General features: G+C 53.4%; 8 protein-coding genes across 8 annotated transcripts; 3 read left to right on the forward strand and 5 right to left on the reverse strand.

Moving 5' to 3' along the window:
* Window positions 1-718: 718 nt before the first annotated feature.
* HMPREF1120_09079 (beta-N-acetylglucosaminidase) lies at window positions 719-3,704 on the reverse strand (the record flags this gene model as incomplete). Its single annotated transcript, XM_009163356.1, has 4 exons — window positions 719-832; window positions 880-3,392; window positions 3,475-3,593; window positions 3,658-3,704. 4 exons carry the CDS (start codon window positions 3,702-3,704, stop codon window positions 719-721), a joined length of 2,793 nt encoding a protein of 930 aa, XP_009161604.1.
* A 1,237-nt stretch (window positions 3,705-4,941) lies between these two features.
* On the forward strand, window positions 4,942-6,032 carry HMPREF1120_09080 (glucosamine-6-phosphate deaminase; the record flags this gene model as incomplete). The annotated part of the gene is made up of 2 exons (XM_009163357.1): window positions 4,942-5,700; window positions 5,757-6,032. The coding sequence occupies 2 exons, from the start codon at window positions 4,942-4,944 to the stop codon at window positions 6,030-6,032; spliced, it is 1,035 nt and encodes a 344-aa protein (XP_009161605.1).
* Window positions 6,033-6,214: 182 nt separating this feature from the next.
* HMPREF1120_09081 (betaine-aldehyde dehydrogenase) lies at window positions 6,215-7,717 on the reverse strand (the record flags this gene model as incomplete). Its single annotated transcript, XM_009163358.1, has 1 exon — window positions 6,215-7,717. One exon carries the CDS (start codon window positions 7,715-7,717, stop codon window positions 6,215-6,217), a length of 1,503 nt encoding a protein of 500 aa, XP_009161606.1.
* Window positions 7,718-9,439: 1,722 nt separating this feature from the next.
* HMPREF1120_09082 (choline dehydrogenase) lies at window positions 9,440-11,455 on the forward strand (the record flags this gene model as incomplete). The annotated part of the gene is made up of 3 exons (XM_009163359.1): window positions 9,440-9,511; window positions 9,670-9,841; window positions 9,987-11,455. 3 exons carry the CDS (start codon window positions 9,440-9,442, stop codon window positions 11,453-11,455), a joined length of 1,713 nt encoding a protein of 570 aa, XP_009161607.1.
* A 167-nt stretch (window positions 11,456-11,622) lies between these two features.
* On the reverse strand, window positions 11,623-13,932 carry HMPREF1120_09083 (uncharacterized protein). The gene is made up of 2 exons (XM_009163360.1): window positions 13,293-13,932; window positions 11,623-13,220 (listed from the first exon to the last, which is right to left on the reverse strand). The coding sequence occupies exons 1-2, from the start codon at window positions 13,530-13,532 to the stop codon at window positions 12,081-12,083; spliced, it is 1,380 nt and encodes a 459-aa protein (XP_009161608.1). The 5' UTR covers window positions 13,533-13,932; the 3' UTR covers window positions 11,623-12,080.
* Window positions 13,933-14,558: 626 nt separating this feature from the next.
* Window positions 14,559-16,853, reverse strand: HMPREF1120_09084 (uncharacterized protein; the record flags this gene model as incomplete). Its single annotated transcript, XM_009163361.1, has 1 exon — window positions 14,559-16,853. The coding sequence occupies one exon, from the start codon at window positions 16,851-16,853 to the stop codon at window positions 14,559-14,561; it is 2,295 nt and encodes a 764-aa protein (XP_009161609.1).
* Window positions 16,854-17,384: 531 nt separating this feature from the next.
* HMPREF1120_09085 (polycomb protein EED) lies at window positions 17,385-19,037 on the reverse strand (the record flags this gene model as incomplete). Its single annotated transcript, XM_009163362.1, has 1 exon — window positions 17,385-19,037. The coding sequence occupies one exon, from the start codon at window positions 19,035-19,037 to the stop codon at window positions 17,385-17,387; it is 1,653 nt and encodes a 550-aa protein (XP_009161610.1).
* Window positions 19,038-19,579: 542 nt separating this feature from the next.
* Window positions 19,580-23,568, forward strand: HMPREF1120_09086 (adenosinetriphosphatase; the record flags this gene model as incomplete). The annotated part of the gene is made up of 4 exons (XM_009163363.1): window positions 19,580-22,213; window positions 22,276-22,555; window positions 22,621-23,047; window positions 23,127-23,568. The coding sequence occupies 4 exons, from the start codon at window positions 19,580-19,582 to the stop codon at window positions 23,566-23,568; spliced, it is 3,783 nt and encodes a 1,260-aa protein (XP_009161611.1).
* Between the last annotated feature and the right edge of the window lie 305 nt (window positions 23,569-23,873).

Raw genomic sequence — 23,873 nt, forward strand, 5'->3', positions numbered from 1 at the left:
AAATGCGCTGCGCATACTATGCTGATGCCGACTGGATAGTCACCAACTTGAAACTTTGTCCAAGGATTGTCAGGTTCACGTTCGCTATATAATCTCTATACTTTCGGCGGTGCCATCGACCACCGACAAACTTATGCGTGAATCTGGTCCCCGGGTCGGGTCTTGATGAGCCAGCAACTGCTGTGTTCAGACATGGCGCCCTGACGTACAACAGGCGCCCGTAATAATGGGTAGGGTAAAGTACAGTCGACAGTATTCTCCGAGAGCCAAACATGGCTCTTTTCAATCGACGGCAACATGAAGGGTGATTGTTGGACATTGAAAGCAAGATACCACTTGCGCATGACTTGACATGTCAGTCGTACAGGCACATCCATCCTTGGGCTGGGCTTTGGAGATATGGACGGGAGACAAGCACTGAAGCTACTTCAGAATCCTGTAAGAGCAGATCGGACGCTACCCTTCGATCGCTTATCCGGCCAAGCGAGCTTGTCTCATCAGGACTTGGAAAACGCTGAACCGGCATCGACCGTCCAGCCGCTGCAGTCCCTCGTCCAGGCCAAGGTCGTTGGAATAGAAAAAGCTCACTGAAACCGGTGTCGTAAGTGCCGTGGCACATATCGTATTGTACAGCCTTGTCTTACCAAGGATAGAACTGAGGCATCAGCCACACTGCCAAGTATAATCGAGAGTGATGGCATTATAATGCATTCATTGGTTAAGTCCCAGACATCATGGTCCAGTGTACTGGATCGCTGGAGATCTCTTCAAAGCTGTTCGCGATGCCAAATCCCATGGCCGTCAAACCGTCGGCCGTGGCATCTCCTCGAATCTGGACATGTCAGAGAATAACCAGCACGCGTAAGGAATGTAACTCACATAATCAAGCAGGACAGCTCGTAGCCCCTGTTTCTTCAATTGACGAAGTCCCAGCAGAATTAACCCCTGGAAAATAGAAGTCCGGTCGCTAAACGCGGTTGATATAACAGGTGAAGATATACAAGCCATTCCGGCCTGCTTGTACACGGCCGGGATGAATTGAGCAATGCGCGATTCTGGTCGACAAATCAGGACGCTTCCCAATATGGACTGGTCAGACGCACGCTTGGCTCGAATAACGCCTGTGGCCTCTTTGTTGCTCAAGGCTAGTTGATAGATGCTCTGAACGTCATACCGGGCACACCTGGTAATATGTTCCATCATGACAGCTTCGTATTCTTTACCGTAAACAAGGTCATACTTGACTTCTGGATTGGTCAATGCCTGGCCGAGACCCTCCGGAGGCGCCCAGTTTGTGAGGTCGATAGACATGCTGGCCACAGGGATCGATAGCGAGGTGTTCCAGCCCAACTTTGCGAACCATTGCCGAAGTCGTTTGTATTCAAGCGGGTCCAGTTTAGGAATGCCGAGATAGACGTTAGGAAACCTCACCCCGAGCTGAAATTTAGTGATGCCTTTCTTCTGCAGTAACGCCCGAACGCCACGGTCGTGTAGGGAGTGGCCTATGGATAGCCGCCGTCGCGCAGGATCAACAATGATTGCTCCAATATGACCGACGCCGGTTTTGTTGGAAAAGTACGTCGCGCAGAATCCAAAGAGTTCTTTTGTGCTGCTGTTTCTGACCACAAAGTGCGCCTCCTCCACATCCACGTCACGAAGGAGAAAGGTGCTAGCTCTCACATTTTTCAGCGCTGCCGCATTGGCTGAGGGCTCAGCTTGGGCCTGAAGAAGTAGCATATCTAGTGCTGTCGAGTCGCGTTCTTCGTTGAAACTCTCTACCAACCACTGCTGGCGAGAATGACTGGTTTGTGGCTTTAGGCTGTATGATCCGGGGAGCTGGCCCACGGAGCTGAGCTCGCCGTAAAGTACCTGTACAAGAGCCCGCAGAGCGGTCTCGGTGAAGTCATAGGTGCAAACGTATGTCCCGATCGACGTGTCTGATGCAAAGTCGAAGGGAGAACTGACTGCAACCACAACGCAAGGCTTTTCTCGAGGAGACCCATCTGGTCCCACAGCCAGCTTGCACAGCATGGAAACATGTTTGGCAAAAGCGTTTTGATACTTGTTCCGGCCCGCGTCAGCCGTTACCACGACGACACCTCGTGCTCGATTCAGCAAATTCTCATGCAGTGGTCGCACTCCGTTCGCTGTGTATGATGTATGGGAAATCTTGCCATGGCGATACCTAGCCAAAGACCTCCCTAGCTCCCGGAAGACTTGTTCGCCACTCATGATAGAAGTGTTCGTATCAACGCTGGGATTCCGCTCAAAGGCCGGCAAGGATGAATTCTCGTTTTGCATTTGCTGAAACAGGGCTGAGGCCGGCAATGGCTTGATTAGGGGTGTTAGCAGGAGCAGCTCATCTTCAGGACGGAGAACTCTCGATAGCGGTAGATATTGGGCCTGGTCTCGAACCACGGTGATCGATTGGTTGTAGGCAGTATTGGAAAGACTCGTATGGAGGGGCTGTAATCGTGCCAGATTTGCAATCCCAGCAGGAGAAAAGGCCTTTTCCCAAGAGGTATACTTCGCCTTGATCCTCAGGATTCTTGTTAAAGACTCTTGCACACGGAACCGCTCGATCATTCCATTATCCAGCCCTGCTCGGAGCCCATTGATAGCGTCTTCCTGGACTGACAAAGACCTGCATGTAAGGATCAAGTCGCAACCAGCTCTGAATGCCATGACGGTCCCGCCACTGATTCCGATGTTGCGGCTCAGGGCTTCCATTTCGAGGCATTCGGAAACCACGACACCATCAAATCGCATTTCATTTCGTAGTAGGTCTCTAACGATCTGTTCAGAAAGACAGGCATGCATAACATTGACCTGAGAGGATGCCATAGCCACCCCTCCAACCATCAACGAGTCAACGCCACGCGCAATAGCAGTGCGGAATGGAACGAGAGCGCTTTGGCTCAGATTTTCGAGGGAGTCGGTAATGGTAGGCACATCATCAGGCACACCAAAGAATTCGAGGTTGCCATAAGAAGGGAAATGTTTCCCGCATGTTGCGACTCCTCCTTCCTGATACCCTTGAATGCATTCGACTCCGAAAGCCGACACTTCTTGGGGATCGTCGCCTATTGACCGCACTCCGAGTGGTTGATTCCTGGCGTTTGTAAGGACATCAAGTACTGGTCCCAAGATCCAATTGATGCCACAGGAATTGAGTTCTTGAGCCGTCGCTCTGGCAATGTCCCTGGCCAGTTTCTTTGACCCGGTGGCGGCGACGCCCATGGCACTGGGAAACTGGCGAATGTAGACCTCATCATAGAGGCTGTTGACCCCGCCATTTTCTTGATCAAGAGCAATGAGAAGCGGAACAGGGTGGCCAGCGTTCCGGGCTAGGGTCTGAAGATCAAGCACAAGCTGGGTAGTCTGCTCAGCAGCTGTTGAACGTGTTAGTATCCTTTAGCGCCATATAGCAACACCAAAAACAGTAACAGAGGAAACGCAGGAGAGGATAAGCACATTTGAGGTTTTGAGCCTTCAGAAGTATTGAGCCTACATGATACTTCTCAATGAGCGTTTTGACTTGATCCGTGATGGAGGTTCCATCAAAACCCATCATGAATAGCTGGCCGAGCTGTCTATCACATCATTTACAATCAGCCGGAAAGTCACATAAGACTCAGGATGACGGCATATCCATACCTCGATTCGTCCCATGGGGATGCAAGATCCCCGTTGGTGGCCGCCATGAGTGTCCCGGGCCCCTACGGTTTCCGCCCATGCAGACTGATTGGATGGAAACCGAGAGAGCAGGCTATACGAGCCTGGAATGGAGCAAAGGTTCGGTCAGGAGCCGGTAGAATGACCCGAGAAGCACGTTGGACGCATAGAGGGCCACTGAACCAGACATTCGGACTATTCAGCGAGATCAGGGCATCAACGTCTGTGCCGCATAACGTTAGACTCAGCAAATCGGCGACGGCGGAGGAGGACTTGGAAACGTGGTACATTGGAGACAGGGTGATGTTGCATCTGTTGCAACGTTGAGAAATGGGAGGTGGTAGTAGGGGACTGACCGTGGAAGATGATAATGCTACAAAGAGTGCATGTCAAAGTGGACTCGGCCGGGAAATTCCAGATAGACTCAGGGCTTGACAAAAGCTTGTGAGAGAGATAGTGGACGAGATGAACCGATGAGGGGGATGAAGGGTTGGTGGATAAGGTAGACAAGATGTGCGGTGCTGGATGGTGGATGACACCCTGCCACTCGCTTTCCCAAGGTGAGTCTGACAGACACGAATGTGGGAGGTTTTGGTCGACGGCGAGGTTACACTGGCCCAGGCACGTGACGGTGCCCTCCTTACCCTGTGTCTACAGCGCCTGCACATGCAGTGGCTGCCTGCGCCCGTGTTGCCCCGCCATACAAGAGTGCAGTGTGTCCACCTGGTAATCTATCTACAACACACTGCACGCCTCACCTCTGCTGCTACTACACTGCAACACTGCGGCACTGCTACATCATCTCTGCCGTGCTCTTCCCCCTACAGTCGCCTACCTTCAAGTTGGCATGAAGATAGCTCGTCGTCGACCAATGATCTCATCAGTCGTCGACATCGTTGCTGCCGCTGATAAGATTGCACAAGTCCCTGGCCACCGTCATATGTCCTCCTATGTGGTGGTTTGTTGGTCGGGTGCCACGCAACTGTTACACTGCTGCGAAGCCATGCCACCCTCTTTGGCAGCGATGGCCTGCTACTCTGAAGCCTGCCTTTGCGATCTCCAGAGGCCGAGATGCTTATCCTCCGCACTCCGCCCATGGACTCGTTCATGATTTTCTGTTACAAGAGCCTACGGCTCGGTCAAGGTTTGTTGCTCCTGCTTCCACCGAATTGTTTGCAGCGACGATTTCTGCCTGTGTAGCTTTACCTTTGAATCTTTTGTTCTGGGCAACGCTCCAACCTTCTGTTCCTCGAAAGCCATTTTACCATGAGGGTCATCGTTCGCGAACATGCGGAAGGGGCCTCACAGTATGCCGCCCGATATATTATCAACCGCATAAATTCTTTCGCGCCCACAGCGGAACACCCCTTCGTGCTAGGCCTACCAACAGGTAGCAGTCCGGAGCTAACCTACAAATACCTTGTGAAGGCATACAGGGATGGCGAGGTCTCATTTGCCAATGTCATAACGTTCAACATGGATGAATATGTCGGATTACCTGAAGAGCACCCCGAGTCTTACCACAGTTTCATGTACAAACATTTCTTCGCCCATATCGACATCAATCCCGCCAATGTGCACATTTTGAACGGCAACGCTCCAGATTTGACGGCAGAATGTGCCGCTTACGAAGCGAAGATTTCACAGGCAGGTGGAATCGACCTGTTCCTCGGAGGGATTGGATCGGACGGACACATTGCATTCAACGAGCCAGGCTCCTCTTTGCGGTCACGCACGAGGGTCAAGACCTTGGCTAAAGACACCATTCGAGCCAATTCCCGATTTTTTGGAGGTGATTTGAGCCAGGTTCCTAGGCAAGCATTGACTGTGGGCGTGCAAACCGTCATGGACGCCCGAGAAGTCCTCCTCATCGTGCTGGGGGCAAGCAAGGCTTTGGCTCTGGCCAAGACAATCGAAGGAAATGTCAGTCAGATGTGGACTGCAAGTGCTCTCCAGATGCACGAGCATGCCACTATTGTCTGCGACGACGCTGCTACAGACGAGATGCTTGTGAAGACGGTCAAGGTACGTCTGGGCCAGCCACCGGGTGCCGTTATGCAAGACTAATGTGCCCCAAACAGTACTTCAAGAGCATCGAACAGGTTTCGGCGGAGCAAGAAACTGCCACAGTTCCTGCGCAGAAACCGTCAGTAGCGAAAGTGGACAATTGGCGAGGCGCTTTGAAGGACCTGAGGATCGACACTGACAAGAAGCAAGTGGACCAAGAAGATGGAGAGTTGACACCAGACAGCATGTCATCGAGGCTGGTGGATTCGGCGATTGCGATGAACGACAAGAAGATGGACGATTTCATATTTGACCGGATGGGGTCGAGAGTTTCAACCTTTGCAGCATGAAACATCTTGCTTTCCGGCTTTTTTCTCCTTTGGAGAATTTTTTCTTTGGAGATCAATCCAGGCAAACCAAATTGTTCAATTGTTAGCAGTAAAGCGGGAGTGGGGCGTTTGTATGCAAATTTTGGATAGTGATGGAGCTTTTTATACAACACAATCATTTCATGCCTGCATCGGTTATGTTCTTATAACTTTGCAAATACAGTCGGTACACTGCCTCCCATCTCGACGAGGGTGCTTTTATTTCGAATCCAGGCTTCCAGGCCTCTCCGCCCGTTCTCGACGCCGACGCCGCTCTGCTTCCAACCGCCAACAGCCATCTCAGCAGGAGACTCGCCCCAGGTATTGACCCAGGTGATGCCAGCCTGCAACTGTTTGACGACAGTATGACATTGATTGATATCCTTGCCAAAGACGCCAGCAGCGAGTCCTAGTTCGGTGTTGTTGGCTCTCTGGACCGCCTCGTCGACGGAAGAGTAGGTGAGGATAGACATAACGGGACCAAAGATCTCCTCCTTGACGATCTTCATGTTGTCGGTACAGTCGGTGAAGACGGTCGGACGGACCCAGTAGCCGTCCTTGAGATTGGAGGGGATATTGGCGGGCTTTCCGAGGCCTCCGGCCAGCAACTTGGCATGATCGACCTCGATGCCGTGCTTGATGTAGCCGACGACCTTGTCGTAGTGGATTTTGCTGACCAGGGGGCCATAGTTTGTATTTGGATTCATCAAATCACCTGGTCGGACGTAGTTCAATTTTGCCAGTAGGACTTCCTCGAATTTTTGTTTCAAGGCTTTGGGAACAAACACCCTGGTACCATTGGTGCACACCTGACCGGTACTGAAGAAGTTTGCCATGAGGGCGCCATCGACCGCCTGCTCGACATCGACGTCCGGCAGGACGATCAGGGGACTTTTGCCGCCGAGCTCCATGGTGACATACTTCATCTCGCCGGCGGCGGCACCCGCGACCTTACGGCCCGTCGAGACCTGGCCGGTGAAACTGACTTTCGCGATACCTGGGTGTTTGGTGAGCAGCGCGCCGACCCGGCCGTCGCCGTAGACGACGTTGAAGACGCCATCAGGCACGCCGGCGTCCCTGTAGATTTCAGCCAGCAGCTGGGCGTGCAGCGGCGTGACTTCGGACGGCTTGTAGACCATGGTGTTGCCCGCGGCCAGACACGGGGCGGACTTCCACAGCGCAATCTGGATCGGATAGTTCCATGCCCCAATGCCCGCGCATGCCCCCAGCGGCTCCTTGGCCGTGTACACCCAGGCCGAGTCGCGGAGGTGGAAGGACTCGCCGTTCAGCCCGCCCGACGCCACCAGATGCGCAAAGTACTCGAGCACATCGGCGCCCGTGACAATGTCCACCGTCGACGTCTCGGAGAATGGCTTGCCCGTGTCCAGCGTCTCGATTCGCGCTAGTTCGTCGTTGCGCGACCGCAGAATCGATGCGGCTTTCAGCAGAATCCGCGATCGCTCCGCCGCTGGTGTGCTCGCCCATGATCTGAATGCCACGTTTGCTGATCGCACCGCTTGCTCAACTTCGCTCGCCGATGATGTGTGGATCGTGCATACTGGCTTCGACGTCGAGGGGTCGATGGATTGAAACGTCTCGTTGGAGCTGGACGTCGAGGCCGACACGGCTCGGCCGTTGTAGAATGTCCAGCGGTCAGGGAGAGCCATCGTTTTGTTTTTCCTCGGTAGGCCGTGAAGGCAGTGTACTGATATTACTCGGTGGAGCGAGCCGAGGGGCCGTATGCCTCTCTGAAATATCGAGTTACTGCCTCACACTAAGAAGAAGACGAAAGGGGTTGATGGAAGGGTCAATTCCGACCCGATCCGTCCAAGAAGTGAGTCTCGAGGTCGGAGTCGTTGCCGTCCGAATTTTGAACTGGCTTTCAACGTGTCGCACAGTCTCAACGGACGTGGTCAAGACTGCATATGCAGTGACAGTCCCAGCGGCAAATGGATTTCAGAGGACCTGAACTTCGTTGATGTTGTTTGGACTGCCGATATCCACCACAATCAGACTGTACTGTACGATGTACTAGTAGTGCGTACCCGGTAGAGGGAAGTGCTGTTGGATGAAGCCTTTTGCGGATTGACGTCTGGTTCCTCTCTAGCTTGACGGACGGAGACGAGTCCACATGTGGTAGACGAAGCTGTGCGCCCGGCTCTCGCTGGTGGCTGATCCCCTGCAGTCCTGCCCTAAGGTGGCGCCCACACTCGCAATCCTCGGGGATCCACGGGCGTCCCATCCCCAAATCAAAAGAGACACCAGGAACCATTCCAAGTGGCATGTTCTCCTCTGATGTCCATTTTCCAGCCCTACAAAACACACTTGAAAGGCTTGAGAACACTTCGGCCCGCCCCAAGCTACGATTAGGTATACTGCTCCGACTGCCGTGGCTTGGAACTGCCCGCAATCTTTTGCCTTTTGCGGGCATCAATTCAGCGACCGACTTTGACATGAACCAGATCAATCAATGAACTCTATCAGGCGTCGATATACCGACATAGTACAGTAACTGGTATGCTGTTCCTGCTGCACTGCAGTGGTAAGATTATCGCAGTGCACACAGGTGACCTGCCACTCAAATGCCTGGCTTTATCAAGGCGCCGCCACCACCACTGCCCCTTCATCCACACTGACGCATTCCAGCCTCCACCGACCCCGTCTAGCTTTTCCTTTTTCCTGACCCTTATCCCACCGCTCATCCGGAAACATCCAGTCGTTTACGCACCCTGGCCACTGCAGGGTAAGGGGACGGTACAACAGGTGGGCGGTTGGTCCACGCAGCCACGGAAAAAGGGTGCAGGCTCAAGTTGTCGGGGATCTCTCGCATCCCTTGGAAGCCAACTCCTTGTCGGACTTTCACCACTTGTGACTGGATAGAGGCGGTCAAACTGAGGCACGCGATGCACGATCTGTGCTACTGGCAAACTGTATTTTTCGCGCAGGGGGTCGATTGGACAGTGCTCGACCGCGGCAAACCCGCTCGATGGGTATGGTAGAGTCTGCAGGTGTATGCAGGTGTCCATCGAACACGCAGACAAATTTGATCACCAAAAACGGCCGATATGTCAGTCTTGGCCGGCTGATGCGTAAGATAGTGTAGTTGTGAATTTCATTCATTTTGTCTCCAACCACTACAACATCCACCACGGGATAGACCCCAAGTTGACTGCCTTGTCGGAATATCGAAGTGGACCGGGAGTCGGTCAGTCTATTCTAGTCTCCGTTCTGTCTCTCGTGCAAGATTCTCTGTATATTTTTGGCGAGGCTACGCATATTCTCACGAGACCCTTTAGATAAGGGCAACAAGATCTGGGACATTGTCGCTTTTCCCACCCTTAGTTCTCGACCGCTAGCCTTCGCTTGTCTCCTACGTGGTCATAATCAACATGACGACGACTCACCTCGACGCTTCGGAGGTCGATAGCTATGACTATCTCGTCGTGGGTGGTGGCACAGCGGTAAGTCCATGACGGATCCCTCAGACTCGATACGTGTGAGATTTTCATGAGAGACAATGAACTCGAGGAGGACGAAACACGAAAAGAACAGGAATACTTCGCTTAGACGCAAAGATAGACATTAATCACTACTTCGCTGACGATCCGGGCCTCCGCAGGGCTGTGTCATTGCCTCGCGCCTGGCCGAATATCTGCCTCACAAGAAGATTCTACTGATCGAGGCTGGCCCCAGCGATTTCATGGACGATCGAGTCTTGGATCTCAAACAGTGGCTCAGTCTGCTCGGCGGCGAACTCGACTATGATTATGGCACGACGGAGCAGCCAATGGGTATGTCATTTTCTTCTACAGTTGCAAGTCATGCTCTGCTTCTCCCCGATTTCTATCTCTGCACCGTTCTTTGCCCAACACCTCCTCTGCTACTGTTACCATCATCATGTTATACTAACCACTGACATTCTCTTACGATGCCTAGGAAACTCCCACATCCGGCACTCCCGCGCCAAAGTCCTCGGCGGGTGCTCCAGCCACAACACGTTGATCTCGTTTCGGCCATTTGAATACGACTGTCAAATCTGGGAAGCGATGGGCGCCAAAGGCTGGACATTCAGCATGTTCATGCGAGTGTTGGACAAACTCCGCAACACGGTGCAGCCAGTGCACGAACGACACCGCAACCAACTATGTCTGGACTGGGTGGAGTCATGCAGCAAAGCGATGAACATCCCCGTGGTGCACGATTTCAACCATGAAATCAAGACCAAAGGAGCCCTCAAAGAGTGCGTCGGCTTCTTTTCCGTCAGCTATAATCCCGACGATGGCCGGCGGTCGAGCGCCAGCGTGGCGTACATCCACCCGATTCTCCGAGGCGAGGAAAAGCGACCGAACCTCAAGATCCTGACCAACGCATGGGTTTCGAAAATCAACGTGTCCCAAGACGACGTCGTAACGGGCATCAACCTCACCCTGCAGTCCGGACAACAACACACTCTGACCGCAAAGACCGAAACCATCCTATGCGCCGGGGCCATCGACACGCCTCGCCTGATGCTCCTGTCGGGTCTGGGACCAGCAGACCAGCTCTCATCCTTATCGATCCCCGTGGTCAAGGATATCCCTGGAGTCGGCGAGAACCTGCTCGACCACCCGGAAACCATCATCATCTGGGAACTGAACAAGCCGGTTCCACCGAACCAGACGACGATGGATTCGGACGCGGGCATTTTCCTACGAAGGGAGCCTCCTAGTGCTGCTGCAAAGAAGGCAGCCCAAGAATCCCCGGTGCCGGTCCCAGACGACGATTCCATCGCCGACGTCATGATGCACTGCTACCAAATCCCATTCTGTCTCAACACGACGCGACTGGGCTACGACACGCCCATCGACGCCTTCTGCATGACGCCCAACATCCCGCGCCCGCGGTCCCGGGGCAAACTGTACTTGACATCCAACGACCCGACCGTCAAACCCGCTCTGGACTTCCGCTATTTCACGGACCCGGAAGGCTACGACGCCGCCACTTTTGTGTTTGGGTTGCGCGCCGCCCGCAAGATCGCCCAACAGGTTCCCTTTAGGGACTGGATCAAGCGCGAAGTCGCCCCCGGTCCGGACGTCCAGACAGACGAAGAGCTGAGCGAATACGCCCGCCGCGTCGCCCACACCGTCTATCATCCCGCTGGCACGACCAAGATGGGAGACGTTCAAAAGGACGATATGGCCGTCGTCGATCCCCGTCTCAGGGTGCGTGGGCTGAAAAAGCTCCGCATCGCGGACGCTGGCGTCTTTCCTGCCATGCCCACCATTAACCCCATGTTGACCGTTCTGGCTGTCGGCGAGAGGTGTGCCGAATTGATTGCTGCCGAGGCTGGATGGAATCCTCAAAACGCCAATGCCGTCGTCACTGGTCAACCTGACAATACTACTCGGGTCAAGGCGAGACTGTAAAAATTGCTTGAACCACCCAAAAATATAGGTGAATGGTGGGACCGGAGCGGAATGGTGTCATCAAGATCGTGAACTGGGGGCGAATATATTTATCGTCTTACGGATGTGATGCAATCAAGGAGGGTGCAGTATAGGTAGACAAGACGCGGACAACTTGAAGATCAGGACCTCTTAGATGTATACTTGACTGTACATACTTGTCAAATATATGGCTACTACCCACACATATATCAAACGTAGGTACTTACCTATGTACCTCATATCTCCGGAGAACTTGAACTCCATCAATGCAAACATGGCCGGCTACCTGGTAGTCTCCGAATACCAGTGCAGTGTAGCATCACGCCGAAAAAGACTCCTGTAGGTAAGGTCTGTGATGTTCAAAAACGAAACATATAAACCAAGGATTGCCAGAATGTAAAATCACTCAGTTCTTAGGATGTCATGTTCCAACGCCTTTCCGAGACAGGGGCTGAAATCTTTGTATGTCCACCAGATAAGAAAAGGACTTAGGTTCCAATTGACACCACACACCTATCAACCAAGAACCATATCTCCGCGCCTTGGATGTACATGAACTGAATCTTCGTACGATCTACCTTTATCCATCAGTCCCCCCAAAAATTCAATCACCTACACTGACGCCCGCCTTATTCGCGTCTTTGGCATTGGTTTCCTGCGGATCAGTCCCCTTGGTAGCCTTCAACTCTGCTTCGTCGGTGGGAGCAACGGCAGCAGTGGCAGTGGCAGCCTTGTGATTCTCATTCTCCTTCTCCCACTTGTTCTCCTCTTCCTTTCCCCGTTCATCCTCCTCATCAGGCTCTTCCTCATCCTCGGGGATGCTCAATTTCTTCTCCAAGGCTCGAATCTCTTCAGGGCTGGCTTCTCCGATATCACTGCCGCGGTGCTGTCGTGGCGGTCCCTCCAGCGGCGACATTGTAGCGCTCACCTCATGCTCCGGGACGGCAATCGACGGCGAGGACACTGCTTCTTCTCCTTTTTCTTCTCCTTCTTCAGAAGAAGTGCGTACGGTCTCGCTCTCTTCTACAGGGGTAGACTCACTTAACCGGGATTTTCGCTTAGTGATGGTGCTTGAGCGTTGTAGTTCTAGTCGATTAGCCTCTGTTGATGGCGACGACGACGAATCCTCCTCTTTAGTACCACTTGGAGAAGAAGTCGCTTCTGTACCTGCACCTTCGACTTGGGACGTAGATGCTTCGGCGATTTTATCCACCGATGTCCTCTTGGCGCCTTCAGCGGCCAACTGTGCAGGAGTCTTCGCGGCGGTGACGCTTGTCGCAGTCTCGGGTGATTCGGCTGCGGCCTCTACGCTCAATTTCGTGGCTGCCGGAACGGGAATCTGGTCTGTCGTGCTGGGTTCCTTGGTAGGTGCCGCTGCTGCTTTCAGAGCCTGCGCTGCCGCCGCCTTCTTCTGGCCTGCTTTGGCGGCGGCTTCGGCCCCCAGTTGGCGCATGGCCAGGTTCAAAGGTGACTCCGTTGGCTTGTGTGAGGAAGCGGAGTCTCCGGCTTTGCCATCCTTGTCTTTCTCCTTGGGATCCACGATAGAGATGTGGCGGGTTTCGGAGGATGCGCGAGAAGGAGGTTCCGATCTTTGTGGCGTAGAGTTTGTCGTGCTGGTGACAGGTGGCTCAGGAACCAAACTGTTGTTGGTGGTTGTGCCGCCGGTCAAGCCGCCATGTTCAGAGGCAGCAATCTGCTCCTTGAGCTCGCCGTATTCGTTCCATTCTTCAATCTGCTCCAGATCCTGCAAGTCACTCCATTAGCCCAACACGTCACGCCCTGGCACCCGCAGTCCGAAGATAGAGCCTCAGCATACCCCGATGATCTCTCCGTATCTCACTAAACCAGGCAGTTTTCGTCCCTTGGATCTTCGGCCCCATAGCATGCGAGCCTTCTCGTCCGTGGCACAGTCCACTGCCCGAAATGGAATCTTGTTCGCCTTAAGGATTGTTTCTAATCTCGACGTCGCGGTGATGATGTGAGACGATCCCGCAGTCAAGGAGGTGAAGAGGTACAATGTCGGGTCTGTCAAGTAGGATGTAGTTGTAGCCGCCATGATGGGCTGTGGCAGGAGACAGAGGTTGAAGCGACGGAGGTCTCAATTGAGGTGTAAAGGTAGTGCCAGTGGAGATGATGGAAGACCGGTCTTTCAATGCTCGTAGAACAGCCTTTGGTCTGGGTACAACAGGCCAGACGCGACCAGGAGTTGAGATAGGAGACTAGACCAGCTGAGATTCTGGTTGAAGAATAGATAAGCAGGTCAGGTTCGTACTGTACGGCCAGCAGGAGGTTTGCCGGATGATAATGAGGTCCAAGAGTGTCGTCTACAGCAGCAACAAGCGCCGAACAAACAGCGCAAACAGCGCCGTGTAAAGCTGCAGGTGGATTTCAGGTTGGATTGCACCGCAGTTCAGTGGTTCCAAGGTCCCAGTTGGGTCTGTATGGGTCATTTACCGCATTTGTTACCTAGGTACGCTGAGATGGTGCAGCCTGACAGGACGATAACGTCATTCGACAATCAATTACCGCAGCCGACAACCTGGAATCACTCCAGGGCTGGCAATCTGGAACTTCCAGTCCCAACTGGAAGCATAGGTATCAACACTAAGTAGTTGTTAGACATGTATCCCCAGCTCACTCCGAGCACATCTTACTCTCCGAGTCTAGCAGCTTGCGTTCCACAGAAGACGGTTGGGGGTTCAAGTTGTTCGGAAAGTGACAATTAATACTGCCTCGCAAGGCTGAGATTGCTATGCGAAGGAAAAGCACCTTTGTTACTATGTGAGCCTCTTTCCCACTGCTACCTATTTCTGATACATCCAAGTTGATCTGGAACTGTTCTTTGTCCTACATGGCCACTTTATTTGTTACAACTACCCTGATGAAGGGCGCCGGTCCGCCAGGTACCTAGGTACAGTAAAAGAGCACGAACAGGCCAATGTCTGTCGTTGGCGCATACGTTCCTCATCCCAGTCATGCCCGCCAACCGGGTTCAACGTCAAATGCGATCAGTCAAGCAGACTATATTTCCTTGATTCTCAAACCGTGACATGCCTGCAACCAGCCAGCTGTGTGTTTCATTTCAGTCATAGCCTTCGCCTACTGAGACATCGACCTCCCTCCTCTTTTCTCGATCAATCTTTGGATGCAACGCGTCCTGCTGAGCAATAATAGCCTCCATCTTTCGAAGTAGACTACCATCAGTGAACTCGCTGGTCGGGTGTAAGTCTACCAACGGCTTGCCGTCGACACCGTGCACCCCGTGACCGGACCGGCTTCCGCCCTGTGACCGACGGCTGGCACTTCGAGCGAGAAGCCCCGTGCCTGTGAATGGCCCTGTATCCGCATCGTCCGCGGCGGCGACAGTATGACTTGACGAGGGTATGAGATTGCGTGGAAAAGCGGTCGGGGGACATGATTGTGACGTCTTTGGAGGGTGAAATATCGGACTGCCTGGTCTGCTCCCACTGGCGGCCGTGTGTTGATTATCCGGCACCGACTCAATCAACGGTCTTGGGATACTAGTATCCTGCGATCGCCGAAGCGAATGGCTCCGACCGGCCCTTATTCTTTCTCTCTCTCCGTCCATGCTAGGCCGCGAAGATCCGAAGCTCAGCAAAGGTTTAAAGGATCCCTTGTGGCGAGGCGATGACGACGAGTCCTTCGAGTAACTGGTGCTTGGCCTTTTTGTGGATTGTTGCCTGCCAACCCCAATTCCCGCTGCTGCTGTCGGGGACGTCAAACCTTCACCAAGCACGTTGACCAAATACCAGCTCCGCCACGAGTGGACGGCCTGATACCACTGGTCAGCGAGCGTTTTGTCCTTGGTACAGAAGAAATGCACGAAGTTGGCCCCGCTGAGGAACATGGATGATTTCTCCTGGCTTTTCAAGGCGAAGCATAACTTTTTGGGAGGCTTCAGCTTCTTCATTTGTCTGGTGGTAGGCGTGTACAGATCAAAGTCGGACAAATGGCAGATGTTGGTGGCATCAAGGCCATGTTCGTTCTTGGAGACCGTGACCTGCCCGTCCCCTCTGAGTTTGACCCATCGCTTATCCCACCGACCTGGCTTATGCGAATGGTAGATATGCACGCTTACACCACTCGGTTGTTGTTTTGGAGCATCTCCGACTCCGAGGTCCCCGGCAGCATGAAATTCTCTTTGGTCAGCGATGTAGAGGTGGTGTTGTTTGTCATCGTCCCACGAGTTCATCACGTCCCGAACTCGCTCATACTTGCGTAACGGTCTCTCCAGGCCCAGCTGAGAGAATGACTCAGCAAGTATAGCTGTACCCGGGTCAACGGACTCTGACATAGACAAGGACGCAGACTTCAATATATCTTTGCAAGTAGTAGATGGCGTCACGGGAATTGTTATGCTCTCCGTCTTGAATTGGACCTGAACCCTCCGTGCGCCTGCATTCACGGCGGATACTGGAGCATCAAAGTTTGGGATATTCGAGGGAGGCAGCGGTATCGGCATCGCTCCGCCGAGCTCTTTCATCCTTTCCACGCTGTTACTCGTATGATGCCCTCTGCTGGACGATCGGTGCGGCTCACTGGCACCTGATGAGCCATGGCTATGATGTTTCGCCTTTCGCAGAAGAGGTGGGCCTCCAATCACCAGCGTTCGCGTTTTCGACCCTGCGCCGTCAGGGGTGGTTCTTCTGTTAGCTGATGTCTCAGGGGAGTTCTTGTCGGCCGATAGATCATGACGTCGCCCGACCTCTGGATGCCTTTCGTTCGCGCTACTGCTCTTGTCCCTGTCCTCTAGGGTGCGCTGGCCGCCATCATCAGCGCGAGCCCGCCCTTTCTCTTTCCGCCTCTGCCGCTCCTCAAGACGACGGCGCGCCTCCCGCTCCCGCAACTCTCGCAGGCGGTCTACTTCTCCCTCCAGTATCAGTCGCGCTTCTTCCCTTGCGACCTCGTACGACCTCCTAAGACATGGGGCTTCTGTCGAGTCTGCACCAGGAGCATCTTCTTGCGCGGCGAGGTCTCTACCCAGATTGCGTGCAGTGTCGGATCTTTCGGCGCGTTCAGTCACCATCTTTCTGCCCCTGCTCTGCTGCGATTCCTCTTGTTTGTCAGATTGCGAGACTTCTGGTGCGGGTTCGGGTCGCGCACTTGCGCCATCGTCGCACGCACCCGCATTCTGCGGTATACTCGGAGAACTGGTCTCGGGCTTGGGTTTGCGATGGTATCGGGACGGCAAGCGCGTGATAGAAGTCTTTGAAGTCGGTGGGACAGGCGGCAATGGAGGGGCAGGCTCGGGTTCGGGGTTCTTCACAGCACTGGCGCTCTTCCGAAGTGATCTGTACCGTAGAAACTTCGGAGTTGGCGCTGACGAGCCCGGTCCTTCTGATGAGGCTCGGATCATATTGAGGTTCTTCGCAATGGCGATGCCGTCGCTGGGGGTGTCATGATCTGGGTAACAGTCGCTTATTGTGGGAGAATGTCGCAACAGGCAAAAAGGACAATTGTCGCGTGCCCACGCGTGGCAGATTAGAAGGACTATATGGCGTAAAACCGGATGGAAGCGCCGCAGGGACTGGAAGATGATAGTGTTTGTTATTTACAAATAAGTACAGAGTCAACAGGGGAATTCTTTTGTCCGCTGTTGTTGTGCAGGGAGTTTGCGTCCGCCGCAAGTTGTGGTTGTTATTATTGCGATGCCCCGCAGCGGCCCGTCGACGGCTGCAAGGTACCGAATCAAACGCAGCAAATCCTCCGGCCAGCGAGGCTGAAGCTGCACCGGTTTTTCCAGCCTCGTTCAGCCTGATTCGATGAGCCTCGTCCGCGAGGCTATGCTGAGGAGCTGGTGGCTGGCTCCAACTCCGTCTCCCTCAGTTCTTGGAATAGTTCCTCATGACCCAGCACACCCAGCACACCCAGCAGACCAGGACCGGCCTCATCGGTGCAGCACGGCAAATCCCCCAATCCCTTCGGTCCCCCCAGTGGATGTCACTCTTGCCGATTCACCCGCCACAATGCACCATCTTCCACAGGGACTCCAGTCCGCTGCTCTTGCATTGAAAACTGCAATGTTCTTAAATTGCATCTCGCTCAAGGAGACTTTGGCATGGGGCTTGAGTGGTTCGTGCGGATCATGGATTGGATATCTGTCACGATCGCGGACAGGGGGGAGCTGAGGCGGGGCGGGGGATACCAGGTCGGATATCTCGCTGGTCGCCTCCGTCGAGGTCTGTCGAGGCCAGCCTCCAAAGCTATAATTCGATGTTGTAGAAACAGGAGAGTCGGTATCTCGCATGCTGCTCGAGTTGCTACGCATGCGCTGGAGCCGTTCTTGTGGTTTGACCGGCCGGGCGATGCCCTTCTGTAATTTCTTCTTTGCTGTCTGCATGATTTTCGCATCATCAAGTCCGGCCGCATGGCCCAACGAGAGTCGCTCCAAATCCCAAAACCGTAGCTCGGATGCCGCGTTGGCAAACGCAAGGACTGGATGCTGGTCGGGATGATCCGGCGACGGCAATAAGAGGCCAAACCGAAGATAAAACTGCTCGACGTGGGGGCTTTCAAATTCGAGCAGTCGTTCGTACGAGGGGTGTCCTTCGTATTCTTCTGCAACCTCGACCTTTTCTACGCCCCTCCCATCCCGGACAACCCGGCGCATGAACCCGTTCCGATTGTCCAGAAACTCCTCCACCTTGGGCGCTGTGGCAGGGTCAGGAGGCGGCGATCGAGAATCGAACCCCGTTACTTTCCAGAGCACTATCTTGTCCTCGCCCGCGGCTTTGGATATGATCAGATCGCCGAGGAACCGTGCACAATCCACAAAGTTAGAGTGGACACCTGAACTGACAAAGTGGGGATAATATACGGTCAGCACTTCGTCAGCACTTCGCTTCCTTCCTTCTGGGGAGATTTGGTGCCAGAAAGGCGAGCGGTCGTGTAGATCCGGGACCGTCCAGATGCAAACACGTTGGTCATGGCCCCCAGTGACCAGATATCGCCCACTGAGATGCCATGACACCGTCAGAATCCCCTCACAGTGTCCCGTTGCCTGGCCACAGATGATTATGGTCGGAGATTCATGAGGGCTAGCGTAACGCCGCAAATCCCAGATTCGAAGGCTCTTATCCATCGAAGCTGTGGCGACAATCCACGGATAGAGCGGATGCGTGGCGATATCGTTGATGGTCCCATGTCCATGTCCAATAAATGTTTTGAATAACTGACCGTCGATAGCGTTGATGATTTTCAGTTGCCCTGAACCGCCCGCAACTGCCAGTAGAGGCACCTCGGGGTCAACGTAGCACCATGAACAAGAATTTAAGCCCGGCGAATCTGCATTGTCGGTCTCCTGTTGGTCCACCAGCTCGTGAATCATTTCCACCACGACATTGCTTTGGGTCGAGAGACGACCGATAAGCACTTTCCGCTGGCCCACCACGGCGAAGACTGGCTCTTCCTCCTGGGGGCTTGAGTAGGGAAAGAACTTGACGTCGTAAAGGGCAAAGCGGTCTGTTTCAGTAGCCGTTTTGAACTTGTATTTCAACTTGGGCAAGACGAAGGACTCCTTCGTGGGACCTTGAGACTGCATGATGTGAAAGCGTCAACCCACCAAACCACCGTGGAATGCAAGATGAAGAGGCGCTTGATCAAACAGCTGATCAATTCAATTTGACCTCGATGCCGCTGGTCATGTTCGCAGCTACCAGTAGACTGCTGAGGAGCGTGGCGGAACCCTGCCTCTACTCCCTTTCACCATTGTGACTTAACAGTTCGACGATAGGTGCTTCTTGTCCTTGCTGCCGCAGGATCAGTGAATATATAATGTCCACTGGCAGTTGAGACTACCTTATCTTGCTGCACGGAAAAGGAGTAGAGTGAAGTGTTGGTGTAATAAATACGGTAAATTACCGATGAGATTGTGGTGAATTCCTGGCGGATACGCAACTGACGTCGCTCTTGGCATCATAGACGTTCAGTTTCCATTCAATATCAACGACGCTCACTTTACACACAGGTATTCCTTGTAATCCGGCTGTAAGAAGGCGCCTCTTGATCAGGAACTGGCATAGGGAGAGTCATCAGTCGGATACAACTGATCGCCCGGCTCTTTTGAGGCTGAGTCACTGCACCATGGCCAAAGCAGTGAACTCCAGTCGCTCGCCGGAGCAGCTCAAGGAAGACCTAGAACGAGAGTTCTTGTCGCCCCCGGCAACATTCAGTCCAGAATGGCTGAACAGATTGCAACAGAGATGGGACTACCAGTCGCCAGGCTATACAGACATATGTCAAGTGGCTCCTACACAGACCAGGACCATTACGCGCTTCACCCGTGAAGGTCTAGAAGGCAAAGTGACCGGCTACAAACAAGTGACGGTTCCTGCATCTAGTGCAACAGCAAAGAATTCGACCTCACTGCTGCGGAGACCAGCCAACAGAGCCGACTTTGTGCGCGGCGCTGCCGGCTATCTCCCCTTTGCCCCGGGTGGGTTGGACGGAGTGGATGCCATCCAGGCCTACGAGGATCGAACGCTCCTTGAGGAAGCAAATCAAGCAGCAAAGAAGAAATCTAGTGCCCTTGATCGAATCATCAACTTCAGTACCGAAGGTGGCCTTCTTGAGACCCCCCCGGGCTTCACGCGCGGCATGAAATTTACAGATAAGAAGTCCTCAACCCATGATGAAGCCGCAGATGTTGAGAAGACGTTACAAGAAGACGAGCATGAAGTCACTGCGAACCTCGAGCGAGACGAGCCGAATGGGGTGACAACACCTCCGCTAAACGGCGACACTTCGACCAGCGATGATGAAGACCAGGATGCAGAGTTGGATGACCTGCTTCCGGTTGAATTTCCGTCTTTGGCGCCGCGAGGTGAATTGACGTCTGGGTCTCTCAAGAAGCCCTCTAGGGAATGGGCTCATGTGGTAGACGTGAACAAGGACATCCCTAACTTTCATGAATTGGTGCCCGAAATGGCTCGAACATGGCCCTTCGAATTGGATACCTTCCAGAAAGAGGCGGTATACCATCTCGAGAACGGCGATTCGGTTTTCGTGGCAGCGCATACATCGGCTGGAAAGACGGTGGTGGCTGAATACGCCATTGCTCTAGCCGCAAAGCATATGACAAAGGCGATTTACACCTCGCCTATCAAGGCCCTCTCCAACCAGAAGTTCCGTGATTTCAAGCAGGTGTTTGACGATGTAGGAGTCTTGACAGGCGATGTGCAAATCAATCCCGAGGCTAGTTGCCTGATCATGACGACTGAGATTTTGCGAAGCATGCTTTATCGCGGGGCTGATTTGATCCGGGATGTCGAGTTTGTCATCTTTGACGAGGTGCATTATGTCAATGACCTTGAGCGTGGTGTTGTGTGGGAAGAGGTCATAATCATGCTGCCAGAACACGTCACTCTGATTCTTCTGTCCGCGACAGTACCCAACACATATGAGTTTGCATCCTGGGTTGGTCGCACCAAGAAGAAGAACATCTACGTCATCTCCACCCCGAAGAGACCTGTTCCCTTGGAGCATTATCTCTGGGCAGGGAAGGAGATGTTCAAGATCGTTGACTCTGAAAAGCGGTTTCTTCAGTCGGGGTGGAAAGCTGCCAACGATGTATTGTCGGGTCTCGACAAAGTCAAGGAGCAGAAAGCGGTCGAAGCGCAAGCGTCTGGTCGTGGTGGAGCTTCGCAGCGGGGAGGTCGTGGTCAACAAGCTCGTGGCGGACAGAATCAACGCGGCGGAGCAAACCAACGAGGGGGCCCACAGCAGCGTGGTCGTGGCGGCCAAGTTCCCAACCGAGGTCAGGGCAATATTGCACGGACTGGTCGTGGAGGAGGCAGAACCACAGCAGCGCAGGATCGGAACCTGTGGGTGCATCTCGTGCAACACCTGCGCAAGGAGAACCTCCTTCCTGCTTGTATATTCGTCTTCTCCAAGAAACGATGTGAAGAGAATGCAGAATCCCTGTCTAACCAAGACTTCTGCACTGCTACCGAGAAAAGCGCAATCCACATGACCATTGAAAAGTCCCTGGCAAGGCTGAAACCCGAAGATCGTGTGCTTCCCCAGATCCGACGGTTGCGAGAGATGTTAGGTCGAGGTGTCGCGGTCCACCACGGCGGTCTGTTGCCAATTGTCAAGGAAATCGTGGAGATACTATTCGCCAAAACCCTGGTCAAGGTACTGTTCGCGACAGAGACCTTTGCCATGGGACTGAACCTGCCCACGCGGACGGTGGTCTTTTCTGGATATCGCAAACATGACGGCCGGGATTTTCGAAACCTCCTGCCTGGAGAATATACCCAGATGGCGGGTCGTGCAGGCCGTCGTGGTCTGGACACAGTTGGGACCGTCATCCTCGTCACACCGGGCCGCACGGAGGCACCCCCTGCGGCGGAACTGATACAGATGATTACAGGGCCTGCCACGAAGCTTCGCAGTCAGTTCCGATTACACTACAACATGATCCTCAATCTCATGCGGGTCGAAGCATTGAAGATCGAGGAAATGATCAAACGCAGCTTTTCGGAAAACGCCACCCAGGCGTTATTGCCGCAGCATGAGAAGGAAGTGGCTTTGTCTCAGGCCAATCTGGACAAGATCAAACGAGAGCCGTGTGACATTTGTGATATCGACCTGGAGGCCTGTCACGAGGCAGCCATGAGGTTTGAACAACTGACCAAGGAACTCCACCTGAAATTACTCTCCACCCCGGTTGGCCGACGCCTATGGACAGCACGGCGACTGATCGTGTTCAAGAAGGTGAGCTAACAATTGCAGTCTTGAAATATGTATCATTTTAACGTTGCTCACTGTTTTTGCAGGATGGGATCCGCAAGGTAGGCGTCTTGCTCGAGGATGGACTCCGAGGAGGCCCGTACCCTCATTTCAACGTTCTGGAAATATCCGACGTCGATGCAAAGCGGTCGACCCGAGACCTGCTACCGTATCTGCCCTGTATGCGCGCGATGTTCACCCCTTTGCCGAATGATCCGGAACGAGTGAAAATTGGACCTACCCAGGTGTCGTTGGACGATGTGGAATGCGTTACCCAAACAATTGTCAAGGTCAGAGGCCCTCACTGGTACATCAAAGTCGCGAAAGGTAATACTTACTATTTTTCCAAAAACAACAGGTCGATTTGCGTTCGTTACTAAACTCACACGCAGTTCAGCGGCAGTTTGCAGAAAAGGATTTCGTCAATCTTTACTCGTCCTGGACTTCGACGGCCTGGGACGAGCAGGAATGGAGCAAAGTTCATGAGTTGCAGGTTCGCGAGTTGCTGATGGACCGAACCAAAATGGCGCAGATTGTGCAAAGCGCAAAGTGTCTCGAGTGTCCCAACTTTGTCAAACACTACGGCATGCAGCACGACGAATGGCTGATCAAGGAAAATATCGAGTCGTTGAAGATGTTGATGTCGGACCAGAATCTGGCCCTGCTTCCCGACTACCAGCAGAGAACCGAAGTTCTGAAAGATTTGGGTTTCATCGACGATCAAAGCCGGGTCCAACTCAAGGGCAAGGTGGCTTGTGAAATCCATTCGGCTGATGAACTGGTGCTGACGGAACTAATTCTCGAGAACGTTCTCGCTTCGTAAGTGTCGATATCCATACCTGATTGACTACTGGCGGGTGGGTCTGTTGTTGTGATACTGATACTTTGCTGCTGTCAGATTCGAACCGGAGGAGATCGTCGCTCTTTTGTCTTCGTTTGTGTTTCAGGAAAAGACTGACAACGAGCCGCAACTCAGCGAGAACCTGAAACGTGGCAAGGAAGCCATCATCGAGATTTCCGAACGTGTCAACCACTACCAAACTCTGCATCAAGTCATCTTGTCTTCGGACGATGCCAACGATTTTGTATCCCGGCCCCGGTTTGGTCTGGTCGAGGTAGTGTACGAGTGGGCGCGAGGCATGTCCTTCAACCGTATCACCGATCTGACCGATGTCATGGAGGGGACCATTGTGCGTGTCGTCACCAGGCTGGATGAAACGTGCCGAGAGGTAATGAGTGCAGCTAGGTTGATTGGTGATCCCGGGTTGTATCAGAAGATGGAGAAGGCTCGAGAAATGATCCGGCGCGATGTTGTGTTTACTGCGAGCTTGTACATGTGAGAGTGAGCTGTGAGTCTCTACGAGTTTGACTTTGGCCGTGTTTATCGAGAGCGGAAGCATGGAGATTCCACCTTTACATGTGGTCGCTGGAAAAACGGCGAGGAGAGAACATGGCGTTCCAACCATAGACAATGACATAGCCGGACAAAAACTGGTCCATGTCGTCGTCCCAAACACCCCGAAACAGATCGCCTGTAATTGTAAATCGAAAATCTTCAATATACCTACCTAAGGTTTTGTATAGAGTAAGATTCTATCTGAACCCTTGGATCGTATCTACAGTGCCTTGTTTGTCTCCTATGTCC

This window comes from Exophiala dermatitidis (genome assembly GCF_000230625.1).
Source record: "Exophiala dermatitidis NIH/UT8656 unplaced genomic scaffold supercont1.8, whole genome shotgun sequence".
NCBI lineage: Eukaryota > Fungi > Ascomycota > Eurotiomycetes > Chaetothyriales > Herpotrichiellaceae > Exophiala > Exophiala dermatitidis.

Coding starts and splice junctions, on each gene's coding strand:
- HMPREF1120_09083 (XM_009163360.1), bottom strand. CDS start 13,532: ATGGCGGCTACAACTACATCCTACTTGACAGACCCGACATTGTACCTC. Junction 13,221..13,292: donor GATACGGAGAGATCATCGGG/GTATGCTGAGGC, acceptor AGTGACTTGCAG/GATCTGGAGCAGATTGAAGA.